The sequence below is a fragment of the Lytechinus pictus genome, chromosome 7 (genome assembly GCF_037042905.1).
Source record: "Lytechinus pictus isolate F3 Inbred chromosome 7, Lp3.0, whole genome shotgun sequence".
Classification (NCBI taxonomy): Eukaryota; Metazoa; Echinodermata; class Echinoidea; order Temnopleuroida; family Toxopneustidae; genus Lytechinus; species Lytechinus pictus.
Genome location: NC_087251.1, coordinates 30,929,456 through 30,951,999, shown reverse-complemented (window position 1 = coordinate 30,951,999; position 22,544 = coordinate 30,929,456). Strand labels below are relative to the sequence as shown.

The window sequence follows — 22,544 nt, the reverse complement described above, 5'->3', positions numbered from 1 at the left end:
TTTCATCTGTTTTATTCATTTTGACAGGAAATGAAATATGAAAAATGAATCTAATTACAACTCTGTACAAAAGTCAATGAGGCAACACCAGTCAGATCCAATATAAAAAAATTGTTTGCAAAAATGCATAATACCGGCTGAAAAGAAATAATGAATGACTGATCACTATTTGGAATTAGGTGCAAAACAAAGGCCATACTTTCTTGTTCATTCATTTTGACAGGAAATGAAAATGAATCTACTTGCACCCCTTTACAAAATTCAATGAGGCAACAGCAGTCAGATATGGTTCATCTCTTATTTGTTGTAAAATACATACCGATTGAAACACTCACAAATAGGATAATTAAAATATCATCTCTCTGAAAACTCGGATTTTTGACCAGTAGAGGCGCACGGCCAATATTGGAGACTGTCTCCAATGTGGGAGATTATCTCCAATATCAGAGACTTTCGTAAAGAATTTGGGTATCCAATTTCAGAGACAGTCTCCAGTTTTGGAGTCCAATTTCCTTTGTTTACATTTGCTGCAAAAGGATTAACTTGGCGGCAAATAAAAATGTGATAAGCAGATTCCTCATGAAAAATTACCCCTTTTCACCGTCTACTTTAAAAATTCACCGTCTACTTTTTGTTGTCAATCACACACAAAACAAATGGGCTTCTGACCTCAGCGAGACAAAATTTTGGGTGGAAAAAAATCATGCTTTTGTTGGTGTTGTTTCTTTTGTCCTTTTGCAAAGCAAGTCTCCAATGTGGGAGATTGTCTCCCCTATTGGAGAGAGCCTCCCATATTGGCCGTGCGCCTCTACTGTTGACATGCAGAGTGAGATGAACAATTCTTGTTCTTTGGTAATGATCTTTAGAATATGTTCCACTATTCAGAGTCTGATCTGTTCAAATATTAAATTGTCATAGCTTTTATCATCTGAAAAGTGCATAGGCCGTAGCTTTAGACTTAGGCCCGTATTCTGAAGTCGGGTTTAACTTAAACTCAGGTTTAAAGTTGTGGTTTAAGTATGGGAAGCCAAAAGTATCAACATTTTTATTAAGTTGTGTGTTTCTTATGTTTACTGTGCTCTTTCCTGATTCATCGATGGTGAAGACAATAATCTATTTATACTTCCTACACAATTATGAATGATTTGAGAGCCGAATGAGCGGAAGTATGATATCTCTATTGTTAGTGATTATGTAACAATTGGCTGTCCATACTTAAACCACAACTTTAAACCTGAGTTTAAGTTAAACCCGACTTCAGAATACGGGCCTTAGAGTTTAATTAAGTTTAGGTCCCCAACCATGCCAATCAGTTTTATTTTTAAGAAGGCAATAACCTCGCATTGACGTGAGGAAGGTGCCCCATGTACATCTCAATGCACACCTAAAAACTAGACAAGATTTTCACTCTCCAAACTTTAAGGCTACCCGTCCCAACGGCTGACCTGACCTGCCTTGTCATCCATTTTCATGTCATCTTTGCTTCACATTTGTCATTGAATTCTCACCTGATAAAGACGATTTCTTTAGAATAACACCAGAATTGACATCCAAAACTTTGATGCTAGGGTCTGTGGTAACTGCCAGGACAGTATTCAGCCTTGGGTGATAAGCAATCCCAACCGTCTGCTCACCAACAGAAAGACTTCCATCTTCCTCAACACTCCATCCCACAGCTGCAGCCATTGCAGCGCGTGACGTCACGCATGTGTAGTGCGGTGTCTGTCTGGTGCAACTTCGATTGCTACAAAATGCTAGCTACCTGGGGAAAACGTAAAATTTTACATTCAAATCAAGAAATTCTTGCCTGCAAACAAAAGAAAATATGATAGAATTTAAATTACCGATCCGAAGATAATACTTAGCGTCTCGATAATACTTACTTTTTCTTCAAAAAGCTTCAAAACATGCAGAAAGTGTAACCATTATCGTTCCCGAAAATACGATGAACGTCCAGAATTACTGTAAATTTTAGAACTCAAGAGGGCGTTTAGCCTCTTATCTCGTGCGCCGCCCTGCATCACCTCGCTCTTCGAACTTGGAAAACTTGCAGAAAAAGGCGTGGCACTTACAAACAGTTGTGCAACATGAAATATTAGCAAGCTAATTCAAGTTGTAATAGCTAAAAAAGACAACAACTTATATTACCAAAATTTCGATAAAAGTTAATTTATGATCATCGCGGGTAATACACATTGTTTGCGGTCATTTCCTCATTGCTCAATCATTGGATAAGGGGGTTTTCCCCGTCATACCACCGTACGAAAATAATACTTCATAGGATCTACAAACTGTTCCAGTCTCGATCCTGTCCCATCTCATCAGGCCTCTCGCCTCGCTCTCCCCCCCCCCCCATCTTTCTGTTATTTGCCGTGATATGAGTTGTGCCATATTGTGACAAACCCTCTATGGAAAATACACTTGAAGCGCTTGTCTAGCTACCAGGGAGCTTTAGAGTGAGAAAATATGAATAAACTAGTAAGCATTAAGGGACATTGATCTAACCTGGCAAACTATATTTTTATTTACCCCCAATAATTGAAAAACAAAATGAGGGGCATTAAAGAGGGGGGTGATATATAAAATACTGTGTCTACATCTCAATCTATTCACCACCCCCCCCCCCTCCTCTCTCTCACTCCATCTCTTTATATCAACAAAACTTTGATTTAAATGAATAGAGAAACATCAATCACAATTGAGATTAAAATTGTGTTAAAAAGACCCCCCAAAAAAATTACAATATAAGTTTCACTTAATTTCACATAACATATATATGTACATCTTTATCAGAATGCAAATGAGGGAATGCCACATACCCACTCACTATTTCTTTTGTATATTTGATAAATAGAAAAGTCTAATTCTCTTCTTAATCGAAAAAAGGTTTCTTTCCTCCTTGAACATGTGGAATTCCCATCTTTTAAACCAACTGTGATTTCATGAAGAGCTTCCTAATTGTCAAATGTGCAAAAATTGAAATATGATACCCTTCCCCCAAAGGACTGTATATCATCAGCTCTCATTTGCTTATCACCCGAAATGTGTAAATAATTGTTTTGTGAAAATAAGTAAAATTTAAAATATCACATCTTTTTTGTATATTACATTTGATTTTTAATGAATTTTCAACATTATGCTTGTTAATTTTTTTCTATTCATTGAAATAAACTTTTTGTTGGGGTGCACTTGACCATCTTTTGTGCATTGATATGTTTAATAGAAATTGATTTATCATCGTACTATCATGATGGAAATTTAATTTTGAAAGGTACATATGGTTTGCAATTACAAGCTGATTAAATTTTTGTTGACATTTCCTTGAACTTTGCATTTGAATCTTGGGGATGTGGTTTGGATCTTGTCAAATTAATTTATTAAAATAATTTTGTGAGCTTGAATTCAAGATCTAGTTTCAATTAAAAAATCCAATATTATCTCTTGATAGGTGTAGGAAGCTGGGGCCAATTTCACAAAGTTACTAGTACGGTATAATTGTCATTGTGAATAACAATGGTAACGAGGCTCAGCAGCCAATCATAATCAAGGTTTCCATGGTAGTTACAATAACGGCAAAGTTAGTATCATTGTATCTCCTTATGAAACTGACCCCTGGAGCATGGTGGGGGGAGGGCACATAGATGGCCCCTTATAATGTCAAAATTGGGTTTGATACTTCATGAAAAATATAAAAAATCATTTTAATCATTATCTTTTGTGATGTAGGGGAAGTCCCTTTTAAATCATCAAATAAATATTTCATTTAACAAAATACAGAATAGTGTGACATTGTTTTCCTCATTGTAAACTGACCAGGGCCCCTTCTTACAAAGAGTTGCAATTGATCCAATCAATCGCAGCTATGGAAAGCCAGCAAAGTCAACATATAAAATGCATGTTTATTATTAAAAAAAATATAGATATGAATGTATATCCATAAATTCGTTGATTTCTTGAATTTTGACAATTTGGTGTGATCTCCTTCATATATACAAAGGATATTTTGCAAATTTCCTGTAGAAAAATTTATGACACTGATGGATTTCCATAGAGTTACGATTGATTGGATCAATCGTAACTCTTTGTAAGACGGGGCCCAGGATAAGACTTTTGAAAAAAATCACAAAATCTCTAAAAGACCAAGATTTTTTCCCATTTTATTCCAATTTGCAAAAAAAATTAAAAATATATATTTTTTCAAACCTATGTTCTTGTTGAAACTAACTTATTGTCAGGGTGGACTAGTCAAAAATGGGTTAGTAAAAATGCAGCGTGACCAACTTACAATAGATCCTGTAAGGCTACTGAGGTTCAATGGAATTAAAAATATAAAAAATTCCTGTAAATTGCCAACTGAAATTCAAATGGTGGTGAGGGGGGGGGGGTATAAGGTCAAATTGCTCTATCAACAGTCTCAGACTCTGGGACATATATTCATGGTAAATTGTTGATTGGCCCTCATCCGCTTCATCTAATTTCCATATGGTCTCATCCTACTTCATCTACAACCAGCAGTTCATCTACTAACCACTTGGTCTAATTGCTATTTTGCCCATTTACCACATTGTCTGATTTCCAGTTGGCCTCTCCCCATTTCGGCTAATACCCACGTGGTCTAACACCACTTAATCTATATTGTTAGATGAACTGTTTATGAATCAAATTTCATTTTGACAAATTAAAAAATAAGAAGTAACCGAAATTGAAATGAGACCAAGTGGGTATGAGAGTTAGACTAAATGGGAATCAGACTAAGCTGGTATTAGATCAAGTGTAAATCAAATGGCAATTTGACCAAGTTCATAGTAGACCAACTGAACATAAACCATGTTTATTACACAAAATAAACTTCCACCTCAAACAATGACCAGTAAAACAAAATCTGAAGTATAATTTTGAGATGTCATCTCTTTAATTCAATATTTCAACATGTCCAGGGAAGTTTTGACTGATAGCTTTATCAATACCATGCTCCGGAAATTTACACAAAAAAGAAAGAAACATCAAGATGAAAGAGTAAGAAACAGAAAAATTGTGCTTATCCATTTCTCTATTATGCTGCAAACAATTTCTAATTATTACATTTTGAGCACCAAACTTTTAAGAACTAAATTTAATAATTCTAGATTATCCAAAATGTTAGCACTCAAGATTAGCCTCAAGTGAATACAGAAATATTGTAGAGCAGGAAAGCACAACAGGAAAATATATATTTGGCACTTAATGGGTAAGTAGTTTAATTTCAACTAAGAAATAAAATAGAGTGATAGAGGTTGCTGTTTTGTTCTATCAAGTAGTCTGATAGAATAACCCATTGCTTCATCACAATTCTAGTAGCCTTTTGTCAAGAACTCCCTCTGTATAATGTAAAGGGTCTGAAGTGGAAAGACTATACTACTGAGCACAGCAAGGTGGCCTTTTTGCATCTCATTTCTTATCTGCTACCAATATGATAATACCCAATTAGGAGCCATTTTTCATGACAGCTCAACCCATAGACATTAACAATGAATATCATTGTGGAGGGGTTAGAGACGATCATTTTGATTGGTCAATTGTCGTAATTGTGGGCCCCAGGACAGAGTAATGAATATTCAAGTATTTACTCAACTGGCAATATATATATAAATGGCTCACCCAATTCATTGTTTGCAGTCTTAATCACTGGGCCATTTTTTTGTCAATTATCGTGTAATGGTAAAAAAAAAAAGTCTTGTCAAAAGGCTACCATTCTACAAGTGTCTCAATGCAAGCTTGTAATCTATATTAACTTTCATTCCTGATTGAATAACTACTCAAATCCTCCAAAAAATTCTCAGTGAAAACACATTTTCACAAAGAAAATTTCAAATGATATGAAATAATGCTAACAACTTCAGATCAACCTATCTTCATTGCACTTTCAAAATGATACACAGAGTAACTCCTAGAAAGGGACTATATTCTTTAACTAGCATAAGCATTGTGCATGCCCAAATGCATTTAAAAATATCTTACATGGAAAATTACAATATCATAATTAGACGAGAATGATAAAATGAATCTTTATGAATAACTAGTCTCAAGAAGTTTGAAAAAAAAAAATCATTTACCTCAAGACAATACTGGCAATCAAAAATAAATATAGACTAGCTTACTGTTAACAAGGTTAAGGCTCACTTGCCTAAAATGTTGAATTTAACATACTGGGTGAGTGGGTGAGTTCAAATACAGTGTTGTAAGTTGGTGTTAGAATCGACCACGGAATTATGAAGTATTTTTGTGGAACATTGTCTGCAGAAAAGAATATCACAGTGAATGACAATTTACACATAATTTCACCATTCACTAAAACTCTGGGGATTGAGAAATAATTTCAAATTAAGTGTTCATGTTCGTATTCAAAATCTCCAGATAATGAGAACATAATAAAATAATCCTTACAGTTAAAAATGACTGCAAATCATTGCAAATTAATACATCTTAGACAATTATAACATATTCCATTCGATTTTTCAAGGCAATTTCAGATTTTACAGTCTTTATATGACATCTGAGTTCCATTTCTCACTAATTTCTCACTCATTCATCATCAAAACTTTTTTGTGTAACTGCACAAAGGTGCTGAGCCATCGGTAATGGCATCAAATGACTGTCAAATGTTGAAGCTAAGTTCTCAACATTCCTTCATGCTCTTAACACCAACACTAACATTAACAAAGTACTTGAAATCACTCAATATTACGAACTGTCAAATATGATAGTGGTCACAATAGAGATAATGCAACGGAAATGATCTAAATATTTTAGCACAGCGGTAAATGCATCTATTGTTGCAACTCGTATTTCAATTCACTAAATAAATTATCTGCATTACAATTATTATGAAATTATCAAACTTTCATTTTCCCTACTGAAATTCTTCCTCATAAACACTCAGCAATGTTTCACAAAGATTTAAATCTGACAAAAAGTCACACTTGAAACCAACTGTGGTATATAACCCATATGTGCACGTAGGCACTTCAGCATGACTTTCAGTCAGGCTTCACTCTATGTAAAACACCCACCACAATCTATAAATATCAACATACAACAAAACTTGTCTATAGTGACCACCCAAGCGAAGCACAAATGTGGCCTTCATAGATGGGTGGCTGCTATAGCCAGGTTCTTATACACACAATCTGCCTTCATGGGAATTGGTCCTAGTGGTCACTATATGAAGGTGGCTACTATAGAGAGGTGACCACTAACACAGGTTTGACTGCACTGTTAAGTAAGCAAGCCTTGAATGTGTGACACAGAATGTGTGATGAGAGGAAACCATGTTTTACATGTAATAATATCAATCTTCCTTCCTCCGCATATATTTTTGTAATAAATAGAAGTCTTTGCTGCTACTCTTCCACCAATATCAGCAATGGCTCTATCTTTCATACTGATATCAAACTGTTGAAGATGGAAGCTGCCTATGTGGGTGTATCACTCTAAACAGCTCTCTCTCTCATGCCTGCATATTGGAAGGCTGTCTAGGAGGTGGACCTCGAGGCCCCTGAAAAGAAAAAAAAAACACAAGTATGAAATAAATTACGTTTGATACTTTAAAGCGACCTCTTGACACTCACAGTGAATTACATATTTCAAGAAAAGTGTTTGAATTTTATCAAGTAGGAAAATAAATGTATGAATCAATCAATGAAGGTAAGAATGAATGAATGAATGATTATATTCAAATTGAAAAATATAAAAATTTAAACAAATAGACTGTAATAATTTACTGAATCTACAATAAAAATACTGTAAAATACATAAAATAACTAGCAGATATTTATTCAATAATGCAAGTAAAGACAAAGAGAGACCCACGTAACATAACATAATGACTGTGACAGGTTTTAACAAAACACCCTCAAACTTTCAGAAGCTACAATGTACTGCTAACTTTCTCCATTTATAATGACAATGTTCCCTCCCCCCAAGAAAAATTAGGCACAGTTCCACTGGTATCTCAACAATAAGGGATTAGTTCTTACCCGTTGACCATCAGGTGTAACCATTGGTGATGACGTTCTAGGACCACCCATTGGTCCATCAGGTGCACCCCCAGGTCCTGATCTACTGCTAGGTCTCATAGCTGCAAAATAAACCAAAGATTAGAAAATTAATGATGACAAATAAGATATAAGTTTTAGCATTTACAGTTGAGGCCAAAAGTTTACATACACCCATGGAATTCAGTGAAATTTGTTCGCTTGCCAAACATCGTAAAATTTACTATATTTCCAGAAATGCAAATACTATGACGAATTTGGTATCAAATGAAAGAGCATATTAAGCTCTTTCACATTATTAGGATGCCATCAGGATTAAAGTATATTTCAGGTGGAATTTTCTTTGAAGAAAAAAAGTAATATTCATGCCAAATGTATTATATTGTTTGTTATTATATTCAGACATCGTTTCGTAGAAATATATGAATGTCAAATCTATGATTTATATTACATTTTTTTATCATGATATGTCACCACTGAACAAAAAAGTGTAATCTGAAATGTTTGTGTTGAGCAGTAACTAGCACCAATATTAAATGTTTTTGTCAAGTTTTTATTTTGATTTGTCTAAAATATGAAGATTTTTTTGGGGGGAAATGACACCTAAATATTTTTCAGCTCCTGATGACAAAGCAATGTGATGAAGGGGCATGACATACTCATTTGTTTGATATCAAATTCGTCGTGATAGCACAAATATTTTATAAGATATAGTAATTTTATGATGTTTGGCAAGTGTCAACTTTTCTTTGAATTTCCTGGGTCTATGTAAACTTTTGGCCTCAACTGTATATATATTAGGACCACAGAAATCTGTTTGAATTGTAACTCACGTTTGACAATAATCTCGTCAAAAAATTTGCTTCTACTAAGCGAACCGACTTACAGAGGGCTGACTTATGCAAGTTTACCTTTTTACAAGTTTGGACATGATTAAAAGCCAACAATGTTAGCTTTAACAACTATAATGTCAGATGGCAAACCCTTCTTGCAAAAAGATAGCTGATATTTCAACTACTGAGACATCATTCCTCGCTACATTTATTTTCTCACAAGGAATATGTTTCACAGAATCACACATTCACATCAAAGATGCTGATGGGCAGAAAATCCCCAATCATGAAACAATAATAATGGGAAAGAGAGATGGGGAGAGAGAGAATCGTTCCCAACTAATGAATTAAATAATCAATCTTTTTTTTACTAACCAGGGGGAGGGCCTCTTCTATCAAAAGGTGGTGGACCATTCCTTGGGAATGGTCCAGGACCAAGCATGGGATCCATTCCATGGGGTGGTGGAGGTCCAAACATGGGGTCAAAGTCAGGACCCATCGGCATTGGTGGAGGAGGGCCATGAGGATCAAACTCGCCCCTCCCAGGGGGAGGGAGTCTCATAGGGGGGCCAAAGTCTCCCGGTCCATGGGGGCCAAAATCCATATCATCAGGATGGGGTCCAAACTCTGGAGAGAAACCACCATGTGGAGGGGGTCCATGAGGTGGAGGTGGACCGTAGGGATCGTTGTAAGGTCCCGGGCCGGGTGGACCAAAGTCCGGATGGTGTGGCAAGACTTCTCTGTAAGGGGAGGGGCCCATATCCCGATGCATTGGGGGTGGGAGGTAGTCATCAGGGTGGGGTGGTGGCATGTCTCGATCCATCATGGGCGGGGACATCCTGGACCTGGACCCTGGTGAACCTCTATGGCGAGGGTCAATCAATGGCGGCGACGGTGCGTCTGCTTCTATTATGCTGTTCCTGCTTGGACCTGTGCATACAGATACATAGCAAACAATATATTAGAGTTGATCATCAAATAAACATAAAAATATTTTTTACAATGAATCATATCAAATTAATAGTATTGTTTAAATGAATACACTTGGTCTTACAGCAAATGAATGCAAAATCAGTAATTTCCCTTGATTTTTCGTTACATAGCCATTGGAACAGCACATGTTAGCAGTCATTTCTTCTATAGACATATACAATAACATGCAATCCATAGATGCAAGCCCAGCAACAGTTCATAAATACAATCAAAATAATCTAAATATAAATCAAATTGAAATGAAAAATAAATAAATAAATAATTTTTTTTTTCGTCATGAAACTAAAAGCAAGTATTTTCACCATGTGTATCACCCCCCTTCAATCCTTTGTTCTGTAAGGAGGGCTCTGGTGACCTTGGCCTGCTCACTGATATATCAACTACTATTTCTTGTCATTTGTTACAGTCAGAGTTTACTGTACATAAGTTACAAACACAATTCATATTCCATCCCCCCAAAATGTTGAATTCAAAATGTTGAACAAGATCCACTGATATAGATGATAAAGGGAATAGATACACACCTCTCCTGGACATCTTGCTGCCTCGGTCACTGTGTTGTAAGGGAAGAAGCAGAATAAAGTTTAAATGCAAGGAAATAATTACTTTCTGACCATAAAAAGTGTTGATTATTAGAATATGCAAGAATTATACAACAAAATATTTTATATGAGAAATGCATATTATGCGTAATTTGAATTGAAAAACATATCAAACAAACAAATGACACCAGCTTGGGTTGTTAAACAGATGATCAATCTAATAATTTCATCCAGTGATGATATTAATTCACTCATAACTTAGCATATGCTAGTGCATGCAAAACACCAAGTGTCAGTGGAGGGGGGATAAGTTTAAACAGTCGGTATTTATTATTTTTATTTTTAATGTGATCGGTTTTATCACACATACTATAGATACTCACCCTGGTCCATATGATGGAGACACTACTCCTGTTTGGAAAAATATAAAAATAACCAAATATAACATGTTACAATCCTCTCTTTTTAATCTTATAAAGGGCACAAATTACATGATGTCCAAATCTATTATGTCACAACAAATTCATGTAAATTGAAATTACATGGTATTATTATATTCCTTCATTCAGTTGGATACTTTAGTGCAGTTCACAGCAGTTAACAGGTATTTTCATTCCATAAATAAGCCTTGGTCGGTACTAAAGCAAAATTATAGCATTTCATTATCTAATGTTTCACTTCACAAACTTTGTCATCTTTCAATGAATTTGCTTAGATTGCCTTGCTGGTTTTCATGACATGATATTCTCTGTTTATGATGAAGGTACTCACTCATTGGGGATGGTGCTGCAGCCTGAGGTTTGACGAGAGGAGCATTCTCAGATGTAGCTCGCCTTCCTTCTAGTTCTGTTAATCTACAGACATTTAACAAATAACACATACTCCTTGATCGGAAATTTAAAAAAAAGTAACAAATCATACAAAAAAAATATTGGCGTATACATAGCAAAAAAGAGGAACAAACACTCTAAAAAGGGAACAGTTGGCATGTCTGCATACTCCACCACACAAATACGTATATGGGCTGATTTATTTTTTATCTGAAATAATTAGAAAAACAGAGTGTTTCTCTTTTTGGTTGATAAAACGGGTAACTCCTGGAAAAAAGGAATAGTTGGCAGGCCTGCATTTATAATTAGACTTATCTTAGTGTACGCTATGAAATAAGTGTCATCATATATACACAATACCTGCATAGTTCATGGTTTTGTACCATGGTACAATTGAAACCTCTATTGAGAATACGGGCCAATGAGTGCTGTATCCATCATGAAAATTCACAAAAGAAATGACTTGAGAGTATAAAATGGAAAGATCTATCCCTACCTGTGTCTTAATGAAGCAGCTTCCATCTTTGCTTCCTGGAGCTCTCTTTCTGCCGTTCTTGAAGACAACTTGTATGTCATGGAGGAAATGAGAGCAATAACATTTAAAAAGAATATTGCATTTTCCATTACTCATAATGCATCTACTAACACCAAGAAATTGTCTATTCTTAAAAGCAGGGGCGGATCCAGGATTTTCCACAGGAAGGGGGAGGGAAGGAAAAAAAATTAAAGGTCCTCACTTTACCTTTCGTACGCATGACATATTTCCCTCAATTTTTTTTGTGCCTCTCAAAGGGGGGGGGGGCACGGGCCAAATGTGCCCCTACCTGGATCTGCCACAGCTTTAAAAAATATTCCTTATTCATTCTAAAACAGTTAACACTTATATGTATTAAAGAAATAAATAAAATATTTATTATTTACTTTGTAACATAAATAAACATTTTTTTTACTTAAATGAATACAACTGAAATATTTAAGTTATCAAAAGGGAACAGTCACTAATTATAAAACTACTAATTGTATAATTTATTCACTGATAAAAAAAAACACTGAAATGATAGCAATGAATCAATTATGGCATTATAGGAAATATATAGAAAATCAAGTGAAACATTGACAATTGGTTATTAATGTATGTCTACAATTTTAATAATAAAATATCAAAGGGTTAAGATCATTACAAATAATAGACATGTGACATCAATGTTAAAGAGGAATAAGGGAATTGTATATTACAATAAATAAAATATAAGGGTTATTAACTCAAATATAGATTCAACTTGGAGACATGTGGGGGTATATTGAAGAAAATGAAATAAAGCAATCTGGTTGGATTTCTTCACTTACCCAGTGTTCATGTGTCTTCTTTTCATGTGCAGCAATCTGGAAAGACAAAAATAAAGACTGAAACATGAACTATACATTACTGATATAACACATCAAGCAATATATAGTTCACTGCATATTTCTATTTCTAAAATAGAAACAACTTGTCTTCAATTTTCTCGTTTGATGGTATTACACAAATATAAACTTCACCCTCACATCTTTACAACCATCTGTACTCTGCATTGTGGGATTCAACAAAATCAATGATAAAATGATTGCAGATCACAATATTCCAAAGTGGAACAAATTATAAGATAACCACCCACACATGTAACCCAATTCCATAACTGAACTTCCATAAACCTTACCTGAGTTTTATAATTTCTTTCAGATTTCTCCAATTCTGATTTCAGATCTGCAATTTGTTGTCTGAAAAAAAAAAGGTAAACAGCAAAGAAAAGAATTATACAGATTTTAATATAATCTATAAATGTTTTCATACCTGAAAACATGTTTTCACTGAAAGAACTGCCTCAATTATAAAACACACAAACATATAAAACAAAGCAAATACTTTCATTCACATTTGTTTACAGCAGTAATTTTAGGAGAGCTTGAAATATTACAAATAATTGATTAGTCTCATGCCTGGAATAGAAATTAGATCGAAGATGATGTACTTATGTAATATGTTATTATGAATCTCTCTGACTGCTTTTCAATTAGTAAATTTTTGCTTTATTCAGTGAATAATTGTTAAACTTATTTTTGTTATTAGTACACTTTAGTGACTATTGCCTTTCAATCAGAGGTCTGTGGGTTTGAATCCCAGACATAACATTGTCTTCTTGAGCAACAAATTTAAGCAAATTGAGCTGCACGCGACCCAGGTGAAGTGAAGGGTACCTGGCAGGAATATTTATTCCTTGAAGTGCTTTTTTTACTGGGAAAGCAGCTAGGCTTCAACCAGGGTAACAACGACAATGGCCCCTTGGACACAATGCAGAGTGGATGCAAGCACTTCAGAAATTGCATTATCATTACTTCCATTATTGGGTGATTCAATAAAAGGTACAACCAACCCCATATGTGCGAGTCTTTCCTGAAATGATATGTCCCCATTTTCTAGTTCATATGGAATGTTGCAATGCTCCAATGCTCCAAAACTATCATGGCTATAGTTATGAAATGAAAATAAAAGAATAGGGCCAATGGTTCATTATTTTATGGAATTGCCCAATAATCAAAATTATTATAATTTTATTGCGTTTTGATCAGAGCACTTTACCTGTAATTATTCAAATCTACTTCAGCATTTATTGCCTTTTCACTTAGTGATGTGAGCTGTTCTTCACTTTGTAGTTTCAAGGCTTCCTCTCTTCCAAGTTTCCTATGGAAAAAAAAATGAACAGAAATGTAAATTAACAGTGAAATACATGTATTATAAAGAAATGATTATCCTGGTACAATAGATAGAAACCCATTGAAATGAAAAATGATGCAACCAATTTTGAGCATTAATACACTGTACTAGTTTATTATTAATCTTTATAAAATTCATCTTTCTAAAATATCATATAAGATGGAAGCAAAAATTGTAAAAGCATAAACATCTAAATTTGCAGTGACAGGTGATGTCTGTCCCCTTTTTAAAAAAAAATGCTGATAAAGGATAGAATTGCATGTATTTCTATGTAAATCTTTATTTGTCATATTTCCAATTTTAGACATCATTTACTCAAGTTTATGAATCTCATGAAGGTTCAAAATTTATTAAGATTTTAATGAATTCTAAGTATATCACACAGTAACAATGTAAAGAAAAAAAATACATTTACCAAAAGATTTTTTTTTTTAAACTTTGAAACTGGTTACTTTGAAATATAACCTATTAAATCATATGGTGTTGGATCTATAACTTTGTAAAATTTGCACTGTTTTGATTTAACTATACCTTCATTTGTTTGACATAGTTTAAACAGGGAAAATGAAATATGAAAGAGTACAAGAAATATTTCTTACCTTTGTAGTTCGACTTCCTTTCCCTTGAAGTACTCCTGGAGAACCTCCATCTTTGTCTTAGTTTCACCTAGGTTACTCTGAGCCTTGGAATGTTCCATACGCAGTGCATCAATCTCGTGATGTAGCATTCCTACCTTAGATTCCAGATCTCGTCCACACTTCACCTCATCATCTAATTTCTGTTGTATCTCATCACGCTCCTTCTGAATCAGAGATAGCTTAGCATTCACCTGTTACAAAGGAATTAATGATAAGTTGGTGAGGGCATTGGTAGTAATAACTATGCACAAAATGAACCATTGGAAGTCGAGAGTGTTTGGATTGTTTCAATGGTAACCCGGGTGGATTATGCATATCATTTGTTTTTATAAGAGAGAGGTGTAGATACGTTTTTTTTTAATAAATCATCCTCATCACAGAACCAAGACCAGGGCCCTGATTCAGAAAAGTTTTGTAACTTTTCCATCGAATAGTAACTTGCATAGAGTCCTTGATTCTGATTGGCTGATGAGCATCGTTACCATGGAAGTTACCACTGGATGGCAAAGATAAAGTGCAACTTTTATGCAACGGGGCCCAGGCATTATATGATTCACTTATATCTGCTCATCACGTGTCATAGGTAAATTTGAGGGGTTAGGCAAAACAAATGCCTGGTTACGTACACACACACACACCAAAAAAATGATTTCATCACTGAAAGTAGACTATTTTTCAAATCAAGTAAAGCGATTCTACACAATGTAAGAATAAAAAATTTAAATATTAGTTTTATAATAGAAAATTTTCTTACTCTTGTAACATCCATAAGCTGTTGTATTCTAGATTCCGAGTCAACCTCTGCAAAAGCAAAGAACACAAGACAGTTATATCAATGTTAAAGGATTGATAAATTTCCTCATAGGTAGAAGATATTCCAAGCATTCAGGCTTTCTGAGCAATCAAGTAAAAAACACAACCAAATCACCATGTTTTAGGCAAAATTGAAATCATTTAGTATCTCCAAAGTGAAAAGTATTTTTGTAAACCTTCATCCATTATCAGCATGCATCAATAAGATTCGAATGGACAACGGATAAAAAGTGATATAAAATATTACAAAATGAATACAATTCCAAATAAAAAGAAAAGTATAACATCAGTTGCTATTCTATTTCATAATTCTTCTGTTTATTTTTGTTTGTTTGTTTGTTTGTTCATTGGGGTTAGATAGGAATGTAATCTTCAAATTACTACAAAATACATAGCCCTCATACCTGGTCCTTCTTTTTGTATATGTTCCAATCCTTTGAGTTGTAGTAGACAGTCTTTTAATACCTGTATCATAAATAAAAGATTTATTCATGATGTGTTTCAATATCTGTATCAAATATAAGATTCATTTATTATGTATTGCAATATATCATATAAAGAGACTAGAATAAAACAGAAAATTGTGATATTGATTTGCATTGCATTACTTCCATCTCACTTAATCCATTAGATTACAACAAACAAGACTAACTAAGTATCATAAATATATATACTTTCTCTCACAACTATTTCTATGACAATTACATCAAATTATCTAATTAAGATGCCAGTAAAAGAGCTCTGGAGACAATTAATGACTCCATTTTGTCCCACATGTATTCCAATAGTAATTGTATTTTATCATATACTAAAAGGCTGTGAACTATAAGCAACTACAATACTGATTTTTCAGAGATCATTCTAGCATGATTTTCTTTCTTTGCAGAGCGTGGAAGAGCCGTGGTGTAGTGGTTCTGACTCTCGCCTTGTAAACAGAGGGTCGTGTGTTCAAATCCCACCGCGGTCTAGCGTCCTTTGGCAAGGCGTTAATCCACACTTTGCCACTCTTGACCAAGGTGCTAAATGGGTACCCGGTAGGATGCGAAAGATATTGTATGTTTGATTTTGCCAGCGCCATAAAGAGGCTGCGATGAATGCAAGGAATGCTCCCCAGGGAGTGGAAATTGTGCACTTTTCGTGCAGGATTGAAATGAATCCAATGACCGAGGTAATAATATGCTGTAACGCGCTTTGAGCCATTCTGGGAAAAGCGCTCTATAAAAATTGGCTATTATTTGCAAATTTCCCAAACTTACCTCTATTTCATTGTCTTTGTATGTTAATGATTCCTCCATATCTTTCTTCTCTGTTGTAATCAATTTAATCTGTTCTGAAAGTTCGGAGACTCTGCAAGTATATAAAATCAATAATAAATAATAATACCATACCATAATACTGTTAAACTATCACATATATCTATATCCAATGTGTCATGACAATGTCTAGAAAACAGATGGTAATCATTTAGCAAAACTTTTTTATAGCCATATCTCTGTTATTTAAATATGGTACACATATTGATTATCATCTATACCATGCATCTTACTAAAGTTAATCAATTTCATAGCAAAGTGAATCAAATTAATATTCTTTCATCCGAGTAGTTGCTGGCATTGCATATGGAATTTTGAAGAAAGAAATCTTTATCTCTTGGAAAATCTAAACTCAATTCAACCAACAACAACAAAAATGGTTTAACTCACCTTTCATTCCATCCTTTAATTTCATCTTCAAGCTGTCAAGAGGAAAGATAACCATGAATTCATTAAAAGAAGTTTGTACGGTTTTTCTACATACCATTTGAGTGTAAGGGATGTATAAACCATATGACAGCTCTGCTGAATATGATACATAAATACAGCCAAGTTTGTTCTTAGATCGGCTGCACTATAATAATAATAGGCATTTGTATAGCGCCATATAGAAACAATCTATCCCAAGGCGCATTATTATTATTAATATTATTACCCCGGCTTTAGCTCGAGCTGCCTTTCAGCGCTGATACATTCAAGGAATAAATCCTGCCGGGTACCCATTCACCTCACCTGGGTCGAGTGCAGCACAGTGTGGATAAATTCTTTGCTGAAGGAAAACTCGCCATGGCTAGGATTCTAACCTACGAACCTCTATTTGAAAGGCGAGAATCAGAACCACTAGACCACGACGTGCCCACTATATAAATAGACTTATCATTATTCAAAGCCCTTATACATTCACAAATGACATTTGGAGTACAACCCTCCCATTTGTAGCAGAAAATTTCGAAGGGAAAAGATCTTACACATGCAGTTTAATAAATGCAGAAAAACAGGATAGTGATGAAAGTATTAGAGGTATGTCGTTTTTTCTTATTCAAAAGTATCATGTAATAAAAGGTTACATGAAAGACTGGTATCCTCACCATTTCTTTGCTGGTATCAAGTTGTTGTTTCTGTTTTTCTAATGTACCAATATTGTGCTCAAGATGAGAACATTCTTCCTCACCAGCATACACCTTTCCTTGCAGCTGTGAAGTGAGATCAGAACATATTCAGATTCATTTACAGGTCTAATTAAATACAACTTTAATGCACTACCGTAAAAATTCACATCATGTTTGAGGTTTATACAAATCAAAGCAACAAGCTTTAAAACTACAGATACCAAATGGTATTATTTGGAAAAAGTATGAAAATAACTCATTCACTTGAATCTTTTCAAAACATAACACACTTTCAACATTGGTGTAGATTCTCATTTCACATTTACAATAGTATATGCACTGATATGTCTTATTATATGAGATAAATGCAAATTTCCATGAAACAGAATTCTTGGGGTCTACAACACTAAGCTTAGCAAATGATCATGAATTTTTATGATTAATTACATGACAAAAATCAACTCTATGAATAATCATCAAGTTTTGTGTTATGGGCACCTGAACACACTTTTGGTTTTAATGTTCAATCAACAGGATAATATCAGTCAGAAAAAAAGGGAGGGGTGTGTATTATATCACTATATGCAACTTACATCATTCACCTGACCATTCAAATCTGAAATGGTTTTCTGTGATTTCTTTACTTGCTGTTCTAATGATTTAATCTGCAATATAAAAACACAAGGGATTACTTACACATGCAATAAATCGATGCCAACTTTCAAAACATTTTTTAAAATCAAGTTTATGATGGTCAAAAGCAATAGGGGTGACTAGAGACTACCAAACCTCTAACAAATTTTCAAAAATTATTTGAATCCACTTATTACCTAATAACATTTTCAAGTGGATGATAACTAAACAGTTCCTTAAAACTACGTACCTGTAGAAAGTCTTTAAAATCAAGGTTAATTGTCAGCATACCATGGTGGCTCTAGGTCTGATTTATTTACATAAACGTAACTTCATAAAATAATAAAATTCAGGTGAAAATGACCACAATGACACACATACGCACATGTAGGAAAGTGTACTATTTGGATGGAACAGCATGCTTATTTCTCAGCAATTGCCCATTTACTCCTGGAATCATGTACATGGTACATTTTTAGATTGTTACCAAACTGGCATTTATGTTTAACCCTAACTAGGCTGGGCTTTTTTGGCTGTTCTGTGGCCGAGATCTCGGCCGCCGATCGCGCAAGCGCCGCAAAAATTTGCACGCTGGTAGTGTGTGATGTAATCTACAAGGCTGTATGGTAAAATTTTCCAAAATAATGAGATTTTATTTTATATGAATTAATTATGCTAATTTATGCATAAATCATACTTTTTGCTCTAATTCACTAAATAAAGCTCCTAGAATGCTAATTTTTGGTAAAAATATTCTCTGTAGCATTCTTAACAATGGCAATTGAAAAAAACTTTGGTCTGGAAATCAATTTCTTATGTATTTTATTGTTTTATGAATTTCTTATGTATTTCTTTGTTTTTCAACCTTTTGTTTTTCTTAGTTTTTTTCACCAGATTTTTTGCACAACCTTAATTGCTTTCAGCTGTGTAAAGTAAAAATAATCATATCTTTAAGAATAAGATGAGAAAACTCAATTTGCATTGACTTTGTACACAAAATCACGTTTTGGAACAATTTTTGGTCTGACATGCGCTTACGAAATGTTGCGTAATTTCGGAACCTCGTACCCAGGCATCGTAAATTTGGTCTCAAAAGATGCACGAGACTTAAAAGTATAAACTCTGCGAGTGGCGCGGTCAAAAAATTTAGTGCGGCGGAATGATCGCAGAAAATGTTGAGGGGGGGTTGATCCAACCATTTTAGGGTTAAGCAGCATCCCTACATACCTATAAATGATTCTAATAAAACTTATTTGTAAATTATCATCTTTTTAAACAAAATGAGTAGAACTTAAAAGTTCATAATTATTGCAAAGTATCTGAGAACAATGATGCACCTTCTGTTGACTAGACTCATGCTCTGACGTCTTCTTTTTAATAGTTGCTTTTATCTGTTCTATCTCTTTCTGCTGCTCTTTAGAGGTGTGAGTTATTTCCTTGTATTTTGTCTGTAAAAAAAAATTATGGGTACTTATAAATCATATGCCATTAAATTAGAAGGCATAATCGTGATATAGTCCCCAAATCCTAAAGTGGGGATTATTAGAATCACACCTACCAGAACGCATGAAAATCACTTCCTTTCTCCAGAACACAGTCTCCAACTCTCGCACAACTCTGTGGCAAAATGATAACACACACAAATGAAACACATTGTATATAAACACTAGGGTTCTCTCCCTATTATATACTCGTGATACAGTCCCCACTCAACGGGAAATCAAGCTTGATTTTCACGGCGGTGGGGACAGTTTCAACAGTATATATACTCGTGATCCAGTCCCCACGCTATGGGATACACGGTTCACTTTGCACGCAGTGGGGACAGTTTCAACAGTATAGTATACTCGTGATCCAGTCCCCACGCTATGGGATACACAGTTCGTTTGGCACGCAGTGGGGATAGCTCCAACAGTATATTATACTCGTGATACCGTCCCCTCACAACATAAAATCGTGCTCGTTCAACAAGGGGATGGGGACAGTTTCCCGATGCATTGTGACAAGGATAAAACATTTTAGAGTATGGCTGCGGAAGTTGAGGGAGGGGGGGGGGGGAACTTCAGCCCCTACCTTTTTCCAAAACATTGTGAATCATTCTGAACTAAAATCCTATAGAAATGCCTTCATATAGCATAAAAGTGCAAAGTATAAATTGTAATATAAGTTCAAAGTCTTTTTTTCCAGACCCGGTTGTTTCAAAAATTATAATATAAGTTCAAAGTCTTTTTTTCCAGACCCGGTTAATTAAAAATTATAATATAAGTTCAAAGTCTTTTTTTCCAGACCCGGTTGTTTAAAAAATTATAATATAAGTCCAAAGTCTTTTTTTCCAGACCCGGTTGTTTAAAAAATTATAATATAAGTCCAAAGTCTTTTTTTCCAGACCCGGTTGTTTAATATTATAATTTTTTAAACAACCGGGTCTGAAAAAAACTGTTTTATATGGAAACTTCTTACCTGAAAAGATGAAATGTTGCTTTGTGATGCCATCGGGGATTTTGATCGAATCACCAGCTCTTTTCTCTTAAAAACCAGTTTGAAAAGTGACTAAAATATCAAATTTGACCGGAAGTAGCCTTCGTTTGCTTTGTAGAATTGGTGAAACCGCGCGAAAACCTGTGACGTCGACGTTGGGTTTTGTGAACGAAATAACTAGTGTCTAGTCCCGTACGTGTATTTCCGTGTTATGTTTTTGTTATCGATAGTATGGGGGTACGGTCGACTCGTCTTTTTAAAAATGTTAGACTGCTTTGATTACGTTAAATCTAACTTACTTGTAGTATCTGTACTGTACTTGATCTCTGAGGCACTGAGCTGATTTAACTTTTGAAAATGAGAGTGGAGAGAGTGAGAGACTATGGCATGAGGATACCTTCTGCTGTAAAATAATTGTAAATTAGGCCTATGTTGTTCTGCTGTTGTCATTGTGTTGAGCATGATGATGATTAACCCGGCCCAGGGAGCTCCCTGGGTTAGATGATGATGATCATGCATTATATTTTTAACTGAGAAATTATTTCAGAACTTGGGCCTTGGCTTTGCTTTGCATGTTCATGTTTAGACTCCAGGCAAACAAAGTTTTCTTATACAAAATATAGGTAAGGTTTTGGGGCTAATTTAAGTCAAGCATGTCAATAAAATTGGGATTTTCTGGGGCTCATACTATGCATTTTTTTTCTGGGGGGGGGGGCGAAATCGCCCCAATGCTAAACTCGGTGATGTGCAATTTTTTGCTGGACATAACGAGTGCTACTCAAGCTCTTAGTAGTAGACCAGACATTATTTTTTAGAAATTATTTTCTGACTTCATGCACAAACTTATCTAAGAAAGTAAGAGGTTATGAGAGCTTATCTATTATCAGTAAATAGTATGCAGAATGAATGAGTTATGAATTAGAAATGAGTTTAAGTCAGTTCAAAATCTAAGCTAATAAAAGGAGAACTTCAACCTGAAAAAAAAGTTATTGTAAAAAAAAGAGAAAAAAATATATGTCAAGTTTCAAGCTAAATCCAACCAATTAAAAGTAAAAAAAAAAAAAAAATCAATTTTTTATTTTTGTTATCATTTGCTAGCAGCTTTCTCATGTATATGGTAACAAAAAAATTAGTGCAATGTACATGTAATTTTCTCAGAATTTTTTATTTAACCTTCATCAATAGACAAATTATTTCACAACTGTTCCTGGAAGAGACAAAAATCATCACAAACCATTGAAAAATTAAAAATCTATGCCCATTATATAACATGTTTATTGGGCAGCTGCTCGTATATGACATCACAAATAAAAAAATTGTGTTCTAAAAACTTTCTTAATCTTTAATGGATTTTCCTCAAAACATTGCCAATATCTTAAATTCTCTCTGCTATTTTGTAAAACAAACTTTTGATCAGAAAAATTATTCAAAATGCCTTTTTTTTTAATGCGGAAGACAACATGCAACAGGCATAAAATACTAATTAATAATGTTTAGCATTACTTATGTTGAAATGAACAAAAAAATATTTTCCTTGCATGTCAATCTCAAGCTTCTAGGAATCAAATTCGCAAGCA

The 22,544-nt window shown here is 34.4% G+C and overlaps 2 protein-coding genes across 12 annotated transcripts in view; both read right to left on the bottom strand.

Annotated features, from left to right (window-relative positions):
- Window positions 1-1,980, bottom strand: part of LOC129264570 (baculoviral IAP repeat-containing protein 6-like) — a 62,841-nt gene extending 60,861 nt beyond the window's left edge. For 6 of the 7 annotated variants that reach the window (XM_054902461.2, XM_054902464.2, XM_054902463.2 and 3 more), the window contains exons 1-2: window positions 1,884-1,980; window positions 1,509-1,762 (exon numbers count right to left, since the gene is read on the bottom strand). In XM_054902461.2, the coding sequence (XP_054758436.2) occupies window positions 1,509-1,686 (178 nt within the window). In that variant the 5' untranslated portion in view covers window positions 1,687-1,762; window positions 1,884-1,980. The remainder of the gene's footprint in view (window positions 1-1,508; window positions 1,763-1,883) is intronic. The other variant, XM_064102481.1, reaches the window with a different exon arrangement.
- Window positions 1,981-4,883: 2,903 nt separating this feature from the next.
- Window positions 4,884-22,544, bottom strand: part of LOC135154756 (transport and Golgi organization protein 1 homolog) — a 46,409-nt gene continuing 28,748 nt past the window's right edge. For 2 of the 5 annotated variants that reach the window (XM_064102477.1, XM_064102478.1), the window contains exons 2-20: window positions 20,048-20,106; window positions 19,827-19,937; window positions 18,450-18,521; window positions 17,836-17,940; window positions 17,138-17,169; window positions 16,691-16,781; window positions 15,839-15,899; window positions 15,376-15,422; window positions 14,583-14,812; window positions 13,849-13,950; window positions 12,929-12,989; window positions 12,579-12,614; window positions 11,728-11,795; window positions 11,173-11,255; window positions 10,785-10,812; window positions 10,384-10,412; window positions 9,242-9,796; window positions 8,016-8,116; window positions 4,884-7,534 (exon numbers count right to left, since the gene is read on the bottom strand). In XM_064102477.1, coding sequence (XP_063958547.1) covers window positions 7,487-7,534; window positions 8,016-8,116; window positions 9,242-9,796; window positions 10,384-10,412; window positions 10,785-10,812; window positions 11,173-11,255; window positions 11,728-11,795; window positions 12,579-12,614; window positions 12,929-12,989; window positions 13,849-13,950; window positions 14,583-14,812; window positions 15,376-15,422; window positions 15,839-15,899; window positions 16,691-16,781; window positions 17,138-17,169; window positions 17,836-17,838 — 1,575 coding nt within the window. In that variant the 5' untranslated portion in view covers window positions 17,839-17,940; window positions 18,450-18,521; window positions 19,827-19,937; window positions 20,048-20,106 and the 3' untranslated portion in view covers window positions 4,884-7,486. Of the gene's footprint in view, window positions 7,535-8,015; window positions 8,117-9,241; window positions 9,797-10,383; window positions 10,413-10,784; window positions 10,813-11,172; window positions 11,256-11,727; window positions 11,796-12,578; window positions 12,615-12,928; window positions 12,990-13,848; window positions 13,951-14,582; window positions 14,813-15,375; window positions 15,423-15,838; window positions 15,900-16,690; window positions 16,782-17,137; window positions 17,170-17,835; window positions 17,941-18,449; window positions 18,522-19,826; window positions 19,938-20,047; window positions 20,107-20,949; window positions 21,109-22,544 lie in introns of all 5 variants that reach the window. The other 3 variants (XM_064102479.1, XM_064102475.1, XM_064102480.1) reach the window with 3 other exon arrangements.